This window comes from Corythoichthys intestinalis, chromosome 16, assembly GCF_030265065.1.
Source record: "Corythoichthys intestinalis isolate RoL2023-P3 chromosome 16, ASM3026506v1, whole genome shotgun sequence".
Taxonomy (NCBI): Eukaryota; Metazoa; Chordata; class Actinopteri; order Syngnathiformes; family Syngnathidae; genus Corythoichthys; species Corythoichthys intestinalis.
In genome coordinates, this window is record NC_080410.1 from 38465813 (window position 1) to 38479966 (window position 14154).

Genomic DNA, 14154 nt, shown 5'->3' on the forward strand with positions numbered 1-14154 from the left:
AATAGATGGCTTAAAAAAAGATGTGGCAGCTAAATGGAAGGCCATCATTTTCTGATGTCTGTTTGCTAAAGTAAGGGGTATGTTTTTAAAGTTGTGAGAGTGATGCACAACTTTCTTGAAGAACTTATGTTTCCCCTCAAAACGCATTGTCCACAAATCAGATAGAGGACCAAAGGTTCGAATTAGCTGAGGGTAGTGCTCAATGTAGTGGTGCTTTGGTCGTAGCTTTTCACCTGGGAAAACGTTCTGAAACAAGTGTCGATGTTCAGAGATTTTGCTATCAAGAAAGCACAAGGACTCCTCTGTAAACCTTGTGGACATTGACAATTCCACCACATCTTTTAAGGTCATTAACACTTCCCAGGTTTCATCGCCATTTGGAATGTGCTGACCAATCAATAATGGCAGAAGTCGAAGAAGAGTCCAATTTTCGTGGCCATTTCCTCCAACTGTTGACTTTGAGGAGAACGTCTTAGGTATGAGCTGGGGTTGATTTGTTCTGTCTGAGAATGTGTACTGGAACTGTTTAATAGCATCATTCAGGGTCTCAAGAGAGATGAGTCTCTTTGATATTAGTGTCTTTAAGCACAGGGCCAATTCTATTGGAACAATACCCTCCAGAAGATCATGCAAAATGTCTGGAGGGTAACCGTCGACAACATGAAAATGTTGCAAGCTTTCACTAAGTGGACAGCTTCTTTTCACACCATATTGTTGAGCCTTGGTTGAATCCTGTGACACCTCTTGCACATGTTTGTCATGGTTTTCTTTTGTTCGTTGTTGAAATAAGCCTGTCCGTACTTCCTTGTGCTGTATTTCCTCCCGCTTGGCCATACAGAACCGACAAACTTGGCTAACTTTGAAGCTTTCAAAGAACCCTCCCAAAGAATGGGCACCCAGATTGTCTGCTGCCACAAACAACACAGTGCCCCTAACAGTGGCTCCCAACTGTTCAACATATATGCCCTGTTGCTCAAGAAAAACAAGGTCCTGAATGAGAGGGCGGAGAATTTCACCATAACCATGGTCTTTGATGTTGTTGACCTTGCAAAGCAGAGCGAGCTGAATGGAATGAAGAGACGAGCGATATTTAGGGTGTAAATTGCCAAGTACCCAGTAGATGGCAGTTTGCTTGTGCTTTTTTCTGGAGGTTCCCAAGGGGTTAGCCACCTCAAAATCATCTATATACAGGCAAAGAGCAATCCTGAACTTATCCTGATTCAAGAAAGCACTGTCTTTGAAGCGGGCACCATCTCTGTAAGATTTGTATTCCTCTGACAAAGTTGCCTCGTGTGACATGGTCTTTTCCAGAATTTCTCTATTGCTCAGCAATGTTTGCAGCATTTTTAGTATGGGGACATACACAACTGTCTGCTTGTCATTTTCTATGACAAACTCAACTGGTGTAACCAAAGGGAATTCCCTTGAAATGTATGATTTTCGCATGTTAGCAGTTGACAACGATCCCCCATCAGAAGTCAATTTGAGGAATATATTATTCTCAGTGACCCCTTGAGCTATCTTATTCACTAAAACATCATCAACATTTGCACAATGAGTATGCAGAATTCTTCGAATAGAAGAATGTAGCAATGGCTGTGATAACAAATAAATTTGGTTGAGCTGATCTATGACCTCTTGCATGGCAGTTTCAGAGATGTTAAGAATTGATGACATTTTCAGGAAAAGAGCAGCCACATTGCGTTCCAACTGATTCTCTATGTCCTCCACATCTTCATTCAGCTCAGCAACTTCACAGTCAATATCATCACCTTCAGGGTCTCTTTCGGCCACCTGAACACTCACATTAGTTGGAAGTTCTTCAGCTATATTTTCTGAAACAATTTCTGGTTTGAATGCCATGTTGTTGTGCATGTGATGCTCTTTGCTTTTGTGTGCAGTGAAGGTAGAATAAACACTGGTCTGGAAGTTACAGTCTTGATATGGGCAAGTAACCATTTGCCTCAGCTTCAGATGTCTTCGCAAATGGGTAAAGAAGTCTGCTTCTGAGCAAGGCTCCACAAAGTTGCAGAACTGACAGTGAAATGCAGTTTCTCCCCTTTTGCCTGTATCTTTTAGAGAGTGCCATGTCGAGAGGTGTACTTTGAGTGCATTAAAAGATTTAAATGTGCAGAGGCAGTCCTTATGAAGACATGGGAGTAGGGATGTCTGAGTGTGGTATCCATGTTTTAAGCGGTAATGCTTAAGCAAGTAGCCTCTCTTTTCTGCAGAAAATGTGCAGTACTTACAAGTCCACTGCATTAGAGATTATTGCTCTGGTTGACCTGAAAAGACATGATATTTTCAGCATTGAGAACTTGTTAGAAGAAAAAAAAGTTACATTTTTTCTTAACGGTCACAAATTAAAATGTCCAATTATTTTTAACCGCAAATTTAAATCTGCAATGAATTATTTTAATATTCACAAACTAAAATGTGTAATAATGAGTTATTTTTAAAATAATGTAATTGAATATTTTTGAACATTCAAATTGGGATGTACAATTAATTTCTAAATCCATCTGTAAAAACATTAATGCATGTTTGTTACCCCAACCCATGAAACAAATACAAATATTAAATGATTCATTGATCAGTGTATGAGACATACCTGTAATTGCTGGGACTGAGGTATGAGTATTGACCATTTGCTTCAGCCTGATTGGGGGACGGTGAAAAAGAACACAAAATTAAGGCAACAATTTCAAAATATAGGCACATAAATGACCTACGCTAACACACCAGGCTGTTATAGCATCGAGTGTGATCTCTGCACTCTTGCTATCTGTATTCCTATATTAGGTTTTTAGTTCAGTGATTAACTATATTGAGGAATGAAAACCATCACTTAGATTGGATATCTAAGTGATGGTATCAATCCACATATCTGATCTATGGTCTGATGTTTTAGCCAGCGAGAAGCAGAGCTCATGTGATGAGATTTTTGTGAACTCTACTCATGTCTACACTGTGACAGAGCAGTGAAGTACAACACCACGCCAGACTAAGGACATTTTTTCAACACAAAAATATAAAAACACAAGATAAGAGACCTTGCTAGGGTGCCACTAATAATCAATTGCAATAGATGATATTCATTCAGATGAGCAGATTTTCATAATTTCTATCATTCAGCTGAATTTCCCTCACTTCTATTAATAACTAAGATACAGATTTAATGATATATAATAATAGTAGCATGTGCTGTAGGATGCCAGCGCATGAGCCTAGACTCTCAACTGTTAGACCAATGTTAAAGTGGTGGAATAACAGGGGAAATGTGATCTAGTCCTCTGATTTTTGCGATTTATGCATTTTAAAACAATTTCAAATAATCAGTGCAGTTTGATCAAACATGGAGGGGGAGCACTGCACATGAAGAAAAGCAAATGGAAGGGCAGATGAAAAACACTCTAAAGCAGGGGTCCCCAAACTTTTTCCTGTGAGGGCCACATGACTTTTCCCTTCTCTGATGAGGGGCTGGGTCTGTTTGTAACAGAAAAAGTGACGATTTAAATTTAATGTTTCTGGATTCTTCACGGAACAAAAGTAAATAAAATAAAATAAAAATAATAATAACATAATATAATATCATATAATAATGAATAATAATAACACTATTAATTAAATAGATAATAACCAAATAACCATGTCTGGGTTCTTCAGAGAAAAAAGCCAGGAAATAAATAACACTATTGGGGGGGGGGGGGTTCAGGACCGGACCAAATGTGGAGGCGGGCCGTAGTTTGGGGACCACTGCTCTAACGCAGGAACCGATTACGTTGGCGCACATAAAGTCTGACTGTGCATTTAGCTCTTACCTGAGCCGAAATAGACTGGCTGAAGCTGACTTAATTCTAGCACTAACTCTGCAAATAAATCACTTTATCGACATTTCTAACATTTTTACGTGAGAAAGTAGCCGTTTAGACTCTCAACGTGCAAATTCGGCGCTACTCAAGCTAGCCGTAGTGACTAAGGCACTTCCTGTTATATCCACAAAATAAAACACCCACTAACGATAGAATTAGTGTGTTTATTTTGAAAACAGGAAGCGAACCTCCCCTCGGTCTAGGTAACTTAAAACCGCTCGGTAACACAGGAAGCGAACCTCCCCTTGGTCTAGCTAACTTAAAACAGCTCGGTAACTGTTTTAAATTGGTTTTAAAAACCTCTCGCATCGCCCAAAAACGTTACAAGCCCTGTCTCTCAACTTAATCACCAAGAATTAAAAACGCCGACAAAAAATGGTAGTCTACCATAAACTGTCGTCTACATTTGTTTCTGAAAATGATGAGGTTACTGTCACGGTCATATAGCATGCTTGCTAGCGGTGATATTTGATGTAATTGACATTTCTCCTTCCTGGCAGCACACAGGCTACTACACTACAACAAGACAAATCGACGGTTTACAAAAGAGTAAAATATTTACTTACCAAATCAGTGTGCTGAGGACAAGTAAACCCACAATGGCGAAAATAACGGAGAAAGGGGTTGAAAAGAGCGCGAAAGTGGGCAAGGCAGATCTGCGCATGTCTGATAGAACGCCCAAAGGACACTGGGTACAATAAATTATTTTTTCTAATTTGACTTAACTGGGATATATCAAGTTAAGCAAATTCTCCAACCCCAAATTACTACTTACTTATTTAAAAGTAGTGTTCCCAACAGGTTGATGAAAACTAAGTTTAGTTCACTTATCACATTTAATTAATTTGAATGTTAGCATTTACAGTGTAGCCTTCCAACTGTTGTAACGGCTTTATTTATACTTCATAGTTTAATTTCTCCTTTTTTTTTTCCAACCTAAAGGAAGAAGACGCCGACTGTGTTCATCCACAGAATTACACCGACTACTACGGCGCCTTCCTGAGAGACGCCCACGAGGAGAACCCAGAGAGCATCCTGGACGAACACGTCCAGCGTGTCATGAAAACTCCAGGCTGCCAATCACCCGGAACTGGCCGTCACTCACCCAAGTCCCGCTCACCTGACACTTTTAAAGGGACGGCGGGTTCCTGGGGAGCTCAGGGTAAACATCCGTCCAAGCACACCATCAAGGCAGAGTCGGGTCACCACTACAAGCATCACACTCACCAAGCGGAGTCACCTTGGGGTGCGGGATCCTCAAACATAGACTGTGCAACCTATGGGTATGTTTATTGAGCAGTGAATGCGATGTCTTTTAACCCTTTGTAAAGCACTCATTGATTGCCATTCACATCCAAACTATTTTGATAGGGAGGGGCTGGCAGAGAGCAATCGCTGCCAGGCTCTCCCAGTCAAAGCGGATTGGACGTCTAGTGCCGTCAATGGCACAGAAACATGATCATTAACAGGCTGCTTTTCCAGTTTATGTGACTTGGAAGTATATAATTGTCAATGACAGGCAATGAAGTAATAATATCAAATCAAATTTATTTATATAGGCCTTTACGAAACTTGAAAGGCCCTCAAAGTGCTTTACAACAAAACATGGCTCAAGATAAATAAAAGGGAGGAAAATATTATACAATGACATTAAGAAAAAAATGAAACAAATACAGTGCATCGCGATAAAAGTCCAGCAAATAAAACAATAAAACTGAAAAAATCCAAAAACATTAAAAACCCTTAAGCAAATAAAACCAGGCTATCCTAATCTGTGTAAAAGGCGAGTCTAAAAAGGTCTGTTTTTAACAGAGACTCAAATAGTAGATAGTCATGTCTTTTTTTCCCTAACATTTTAAAACTTTGTTTCATTTTTTCCTTTTTTTAATATTAAAAATAAAAAAGTTCTTTCTTAAATAGCTTAAATAATAAAGATAATTAAAAAAGAAAAATAAAGATAATTGCAGTTTTGTTAACAAAAAAGGGAATTTTTAAATATGTAATTTGGTATTAATGCTATTTTATTTATTATTAACTTTAGAGTGTTATAGAGGACTATAAGCAGTGTGTATTCCTATTTTTCATTTCAATTTAGTTTTTTTTTAAACATTATAAATATATACAGTATATATATATATATATGTATAGTAAAGGTACATATACAGGTAATTGTGACCTCGTGTCTATATAAGTGGATTCATTTTAATTTAATTTAATTTATTTTATTCGTTTTTATGTAAATTTAGTGATAATTACCCAAAAATATTAATTCAGTAATAAGTAAGGGTGTAACGGTACATGTATTTGTATTGAACCGTTTCGGTTCGGGGTCCTCGGTTCGGAACGGAGGCGTACCGAACGAGTTTCTGACGTAATGTAAAGTGCTGTCAAATTTAGCGCGTTAACGGGCGGTAATTAATTTTTTGAATTAATCACGTTAAAATATTTGACGCATTTAACGCAAGCGCGGAATGCCCGCTCATGCATCCCATAATCCCACCGTTAATTACGCCCCACGGACAGCTCGCTAAGTGCGTAACATAAAACGAGCCACACACACAAGTTGCAAGTGGACACAAATTTATTCACATAAGTCGAACTCGTAATGAACAAAATATACAAAATGCGGAAGGAGCTGGCTTCAGCGTAAGCCCAGGCCAAAACAACAAACAAAATGAAACTACACTTAAACACCACCCGTTAAGTAAACCCTGATCGTAAAAAGGAAATAAAAAAAAAAGACAGCCACTACCCTGGCTTCTACACTAAACAAAACGGGTTGAACGAAAACGGCAGTTTACCTCTACTGCTGCGGTGCTCTTATTTACAGTGGTGAACAAAAACGATCCAATAACGAATGAACACAAAATACCTCACTGAAAAAGCGGGAGTGTAACAAAATAGTGATCAAATGCACAGGTGAACGAATGGTGAGCAAACAGCTGGCGAGGAGGTAGGTGGCACGTATGCTGTCAAATGCGAACTCTGAGTGTTGACTGTAAAATGACGAGCGGTCAGATGACTTTTGTTAACGCTGCCTTTATTTGGTTAACAAGACTCAGGCACAATACAACACACACGCGAGGATGCGAGCTCAAACAACGGCCTAATAGTACTACCTTGTATCGGTTTAGCTGCCGTAAAGCAAGTGTCATTATTGCCGCAAATGTAAACAAAGGGCTGCACAATGGATACATGACAGACAGCTGCTAGTTTCTGAAGTTGGCACCCTTCCTTGGGTGGCCCATCAGCGGCGGCTGCGTCGTCTGCCCGTCCGGCGTCAATCAGAGTACGTCACGTTGGGAGGGGAAGCAGCCAGCTGGCGGACGCGACAATCAGCTGACCGACAATCTCAAAAAAGATAATTAAACGGCCAGGGCCGTCGCACCACTCAGAAGTGCAGTGAGCAGCGTGAGTAACGGTTAAATGTAGACATGGAAGAAACAGTCATAAAGTTAATAAGGGAAATTTGAAACTGGTCAGTGTTGCAACTGTTCCGTTTTGTACATCAGATATTTTTTAAAGAAAAAGTCTTAGCCAATATTATTTATTTTTATTTTGTTTTTCAAAATATCTACATTTCAGAATATTGTATTTTCTATTTTTGAGCAGAATTCTAGCTTTTTATAGCCTAATGTTCCTACTGTTGAAAGCACGAAAGTGTGTAATAAACAACTAGCACATTTATTTTTTTGCATTTTGTTTTCTTACTGTACCAAAAATGTACAGAACCGTGACCTCAAAACCGAGGTACGTACCGAACCGAGATTTTTGTGTACCGTTACACCCCTAGTAATAAGTGATATTGATATTATTGAAAATATTTATTTAACCTACTAAAAATAGTCACTCGCCCTATAAAAAGTCTAACCTTAGTCCTCACTAAATGTACTCTTGTGCAGCAACAAAGGTGGCGCGCAGTGTAGGCGGGCGTTCAAACGTGGAGAGGAAGCAACAGCTCCTCCGGAGGACATGGAGAAGAAGCAGAAGATCCTCCTGTGGCTCATGGAAGGACAGAAGGAGATGATCCGACACAAAAAGAGCCCGTACGGGTCAGTCATACTATTTTTTTTATTTATATTTTGGAACTTTCTGGGAAGAATGTTAAAAATGTTCAATTTTAGTAGCACCGCAGGCTCCAGGAAGGGCCAGGGCCAACCCAGCTCCTCTTGGGACACTGTCCAGCCATCGCATCCTTTCATCCAAGACCCCACCATGCCGCCCAACCCGGCCCCGAGTCCGCTCATCCAGCTGGAGGAGGTCCGACGGAGGCTGGCGGAGGAGAAGATGATCAAGTCCGGAACGGTGCAGCCCAAGCAGCGGTGAGTGGATTTACGAGGACAAAGCACTTTTTAATACTGTACTGCAGCATTTCCGCCACTGGATGGCGGCAGCGAGCTTCACAATATCGTGCTACAAACAATTGTGAAAATTTCAATTGTCTTTCTATACTAGTGCAGCGAATGATGCTCATTGACCTAACCTTGAAAGATCATCATGAATGAGGGTTTATGAGGTTTTGACGCAGCAGCACTAGCGTAGCACTTGTATAAGGTGGGCGAGAGGTGTCAGGTGAAGTGCAAAGCACACACTCTGCAAAGAGAAAAAAGCATGAACCCCAATTACAAACGCTTTGCAAAAGAAAAAAAGCACGAATGCAAACTGCCACAACACGATCCCCAATTCCTAAAGTGTGATTGCAAATTGGTAAAAGCATGAACCCCAATCGCCACAACACGACAGCAAATATCTGGCAACACAACTGATGACCTGGAAGTAAAAAAATATATTGCTTATATATGCTTTGTGACCATCTCGACAGATCTCCGTGAACTTGCCCCCCCACCCATAAGACGCAAATTTATATGAAAATTATGTCAATCGTTTGTGCTGAGAAAAAAAAAGGCCTTTATGCTGCTATTTTTGTATAGATATTGAGACATTAATTTCAAGTGAGGACGTTATAACTCCCGTGTATCCCAGTGTATCAACTCTCTCAATAACGGGGGTGTCAACAACTAGCATAAACGAATTCGGGTCCATTTTGCAGTAAATGGGGGTGAGGGCTTGAGATTTGAATTTCGAGTGTTGGCGTCACTCTCAGCCCCTCATTTACTGCAAAATGGACCCGGTGTGGCGCCATTCGTTTCTGATAGGTTCGTGCTAGTTGTGTAATTGAGAGAGTTGCTACGCTCCGTCAGCCACGGGAGTTATGACGTCCTCGCTCGGAATTAATATCTCAATATCTATGAAACGACCATTTTTTTTGCAGCACAAACTGTTGACACAATTTTCAGTCAAAGTGCAAGGCTGATAGACCTCAGATTAACCTACAAAAGGGTTATAAATATCTCAAAAGATAGCAGCACAAACGCCAATTTTTACAGCACAAACGATTGACATCATTTTCATATGAATTTGCGTCTGATGGGGGGGCATCTTCACGATGGTCCATAGAGATGGTCACAAAGCACATATAAGCAATATACAGTGCCCTCATTTTTTTATTTTATATTTTTTATAGGGCTGTCAAAATTATCGCATTAACGGGCGGTAATTAATTTTTTTAATTAATCACGTTAAAATATTTGACGCAATTAACGCACATGCCCCGCTCAGACAGATTTAAATGACAGTACAGTGAAATGCCCACTTGTTAATTGTGTTTTATGGAGTTTTACCGCCCTCTGCTGGCGCTTGGGTGCGACTGATTTTATAGGCTTCAGCACCCATGAACATTGTGTAAGTAATTATTGACATCAACAAAGGCGGGCTACCAGTTTATTTTTTGATTCAAAATTTTACAAATTTTATTAAAACGAAGACATTAGGAGGGGTTTTAATATAAAATTTCTATAACTTGTACTAACATTTATCTTTTAAGAACTACAAGTCTTTCTATCCATGGATCGCTTTAATAGAATGTTAATTATGTTAATGTTAATCTGGTTATAATAAAAAAAATACAGTCCTTATGTACCGTATGTTGTATATATATATCCATCTTGTGTCTTATCTTTCCATTCCAACAATAATTTACAGAAAAATATGGCAGATTTTATAGATGGTTTGAATTGCGATTAATTGCAATTAATTACGATTAATTAATTTTAAAGCTGTAATTAACTCGATTAAAAATTTTAATCGTTTGACAGCCCAAATTTTTTATTTTTACTTCCGGGTCATCCTCTTGCCGTCTTGCTGTGGGTTTTTGCAGTTATCCTGTGGGTTTTTGCAGTCGTCTTGCGAACCATTTGCTATTGTGTTGCGGCAATTGGGGTTCGTGCTTTTTTTCTATTTGCAAGGTGTTTGGACTTTGCATTTCGTCTGACACCTCTTGGCCACCGTACTTGTACAACATGTTGCCAATAATTTTATGTGAAGGGACATGCTATCAAACCAAAATGTAACTGTTATCGAGACAAATGATCTTAGTTACAAGCATGCCACAGACTCCGTTGAACTCGTTAGTCAAGGTACCACTGAACCCCCCCCCCCCTGTATTACGAATTTTTGTGATTGTATCTGAAACATGAAACCTGTGATCAATGGGGGGTTCACTGTAACCTACCCTACCCATCATGATAGAAGGTGGAGCCTGTGTCTAACCAAGATGGCGCTTGTTGGCTCCTTCAGGTATGTGATGGAGGTGATCCAACGGGGTCGCACCGCACTCAGGCCTCCTCTGTTCCCGCCGCTCAGTGTGGTGCCCGCCGTGTCGGACTGCGAGCTCTCCGAGCCCGAGTATGTCCGCCCACGCCCCCAGTTTACTGTCTAAGCGTTGCCGCCCGCCCTCACCCCGCTACACCCTACCCCTGTCACGCCCCCCATGCTCATCACTGCACCGGTGTCACTGTCAGAGAATGTAGAGCATGACAAAAAGCTGACTTCTCATCAACAAAATGTTCATTTATTAAATATTAAATACAGCTAAATCAAAGAATCTGTGATTATCTCATTAATAAATTAACATCGATCTGTTTCAAGTAGGATGTCACGATCTCATATTTTTTCATCCAAGTCCGAGTCACCTGATTTTGAGAATCTGCGGATACCAAGTCCCGATCCGATACTGAAAAAAAGTTTTTTTAAAACAAAAGTTCCAAACATGTTACTGTTCCACCGTGCCACCTTCATAATTGTATTTAAAAAAAAACAAACAAAAAAAAAAACAAGAATAACGTAGAGAAAGGCTTGTCTTCATTAAATGCTCCATTGAGTGAGGCCACACAAATCCACTCACACTGCTGACAGCAGCCTCTCACTTACACAATGAGTTGCCACAGCACAATTATGGATGGTTAACGATGACTGACACATTTGTGCCTTTGATCGTAGAGCTACCAAGCTTCTCCTGGCAAGATCCAAACTACAAACCTTTTAATTATCGTTAACTTTAAGTACAAAACGCAAGCTGGACAGTTTGGCCACAATGCTCAGCAGGAGGGAGGGTGAGAGGCTGTGGCGCTGTACAAGCATGAAGCAGAAAAACAAATATATTTTTTAAATAAAAAACCTGAATCCGGTCCTCTGAAAAATGGCGTGTTTGATCAGTTATATCATGTGATCACATCCCTAGTTTCAACCATTTTAAAAATATTTTGTCAGGACACAACTATTAAAAAATGTGCAGGAATCCAAAATATTTTTAACCATTAACACGACAACACAAAATTAACCAAGTAGATAATTCAAAAAATAAAAATATTTAATAACTGAAAATTGGAATTAATATTTTTCTGTCATTAGAAAAAAAAAGAAAAAAAAATCACTGTTTTCATCGTTATGATTATCATTAGTTTTATTTGGGTTTCTTTATTAAAATTTTTTTTTTTTTTTTTTTTGTAAAAATGAATAATCAATTTAAAATCATTTAAAATAGGCCTTTATTTATAATTTATTTTATTGTAATTACCAAAACAAAACGAAATTCAGTGTATATTTTTCAACTTCAGCATAATACAAAAAAATTCTTTACTTATTAAAAATATATTGTTTTGAAAATAGTGAAAACTTTCTTTACATTTTGTCCCATTAATTTTCCCGACACATGAATATTTTTACTATATAAAATCATACAAACTGAACATGAACATTGCAAAACAAAAAGAATATTTATGTTTTTTCATTTTAAAATTCTAAAAATATTTCTTTTGTGCTGTTGTTTACTTAACTTCTTATTTATATGCTAGTCACGGCTTCCTACACGTCTTGTTTCATTAATCCTCCCATTGGCGCCAGTGTGCCTTTTACTGCCAATGACTGTCTTTCTTCATGTTTCTGATTTGCCAAAATAGCCTCGAGGGAAATGTGTTGCTTTGGCATGCTTGTTACATCTTGTGACCATTTTCATGTGAATTGCCCAATAGTAGCTGGCCTTCAGCCAAGAACATCCTTCACCTTGTTTTTTGCCCTCACCATAGTTACTTACACACCTATGCATGATGCCATTATTTCTTTGTTTTTGCTTAGTATGCTCAGCTGAACTTTTAAATGTTTGTGTTTTTTTGTGTCCTCGCAGGCATAAAGTGGCTAAAAAGCAAGCAAGTGACAGCATGACAGTGGCGTACTACTTCTGCGGGGAACCCATACCCTACAGGACTTCCGTCAAGGGGCGGCTGGTGACACTTGGCCAGTTTAAAGAGCTGCTGACCAAGAAGGGAAACTACAGGTCAGACTCAACTCTAACCAAACTAAAAGGCATTGCATTCGTTGATGGAAAACAGTGTTGTTTTTGGCATCCCTTTTAATTTTCGTCTTAGTCTTGTGGACGATAATATTTATTAATCTTAGTCATATTTTAGTCATCTCAAAATGTGTCTACAAGGACAACGCCAACTTGGTGATAATACACACTCAGCAGGAAAACAGTAGGCCTACACTATTTTTAATTATACCCACCTGTACGCCATAAACTATGTAAAAACAAAAAAAAGTTTTCCTAGAGTTTTAAGAGTACGCTCGCCATTAGCATTAGCCTAATACAAACGTAAATGCTATGCTAATGCTACGAGTTACATTTAATGTGTGATGATCACTCAGACCTTTCAAGGCTAAAGCATGAGAGTGGTCTATTTTATTAATCCACAACATGTGACATTTTAATTTTTTTGTTTTCTGTGTTCATCATATAGATCCCAATCACCAACGTCACACAATCACGTGATCGCTGTATTGTGCCGCCATATTGTCCGTCATTGTGTGTCGGTGTTGTCATTGATCGTAGTTTCTAAAGGTGGATTCACTTGCAAATTATGGAAGCCCCGGTGCTTTCAGATGCTGTAAACTCATCGGATGAGTTGCATAAAAGCCGTTACTGGGAAAAGCTTCGGTCGATCCAGTCGCCAGATCCATATTTGATGCCCAAACCGATGTTTCCTCCCGCCCGGTCCCGTCTCGTGCGTCAGAGCTCGTCCTGAGACCACAAAATTTCCAATCATACTCCAGTTTATGTCACAATAAGGAGTCGGGTACCCAAAATCGGTACCGGCCCGAATATAAACCGACATTTGGTCAGCTGAGCGTCACTGTTGTCACGATTGTAAAATAAAACTTGATCGACAACGGGCCGGTGTGTGCCGAAAAATAGCTGCCCCGCGTGAAATGTCCCCCCTGACGGGAGCGCTTATTTATAACGCTTTATTGACGTGAAAACATCAAATGTTTTCATGGACGCATTAAAGTAATGGATTTACGACTGTAAGATCAGTTTTAAATAATTAAATTACTCAAAATGTTAGTACTGTGTTTTAGTAACAAATCGTGGACTGGGCCACATAACAATCTTTCAACAGAAATGTATTAGTCTACAGGTTTTCACGACCATATCCCAATGACAATCACACAGGTATGACATTTATTAGTTCAAGCAGAGTAAAATAATATATATTCACGGTACAAGAACGTCGTCTCCGTGTGGGCGCTCCCGTCAGAGGGGACATTTCACGCAGGGCGGCTATTTTTCGGCACAACACCTGTTGTTGCGCTCACCTTCTTGCTGCGCGACCGTGGCGACGAGCTTCGTAGTCTCCGTCTGATGATGTCTGCGATCGTGTTGTCATCATATTGATGTTTTCGCCGGTGTCTAACGGCTTCCGACACAAACGCATCATGGACCGAGATCAACAAACCGTGCTGCTTTCGAGAGTTGCCCTTTTAACAATGGGCACACAAATGACCGTTTAGCTTCTCTGTTACTGCAACCAACCGCCACACATGCCTTTACCATTTTGATTAATCAATGTTAACAATTGTCAGGAAGGTTTTTGGGTTTGTTTACTAG

General features: G+C 39.5%; 1 protein-coding gene across 4 annotated transcripts in view; it reads left to right on the forward strand.

Moving 5' to 3' along the window:
- Positions 1-14154, forward strand: part of axin1 (axin 1) — a 65079-nt gene that overhangs the window by 42863 nt on the left and 8062 nt on the right. For 2 of the 4 annotated variants that reach the window (XM_057861582.1, XM_057861581.1), the window contains 5 exons: positions 4815-5155; positions 7775-7924; positions 7997-8194; positions 10509-10616; positions 12394-12543. In XM_057861582.1, coding sequence (XP_057717565.1) covers positions 4815-5155; positions 7775-7924; positions 7997-8194; positions 10509-10616; positions 12394-12543 — 947 coding nt within the window. The remainder of the gene's footprint in view (positions 1-4814; positions 5156-7774; positions 7925-7996; positions 8195-10508; positions 10617-12393; positions 12544-14154) is intronic. The other 2 variants (XM_057861583.1, XM_057861585.1) reach the window with 2 other exon arrangements.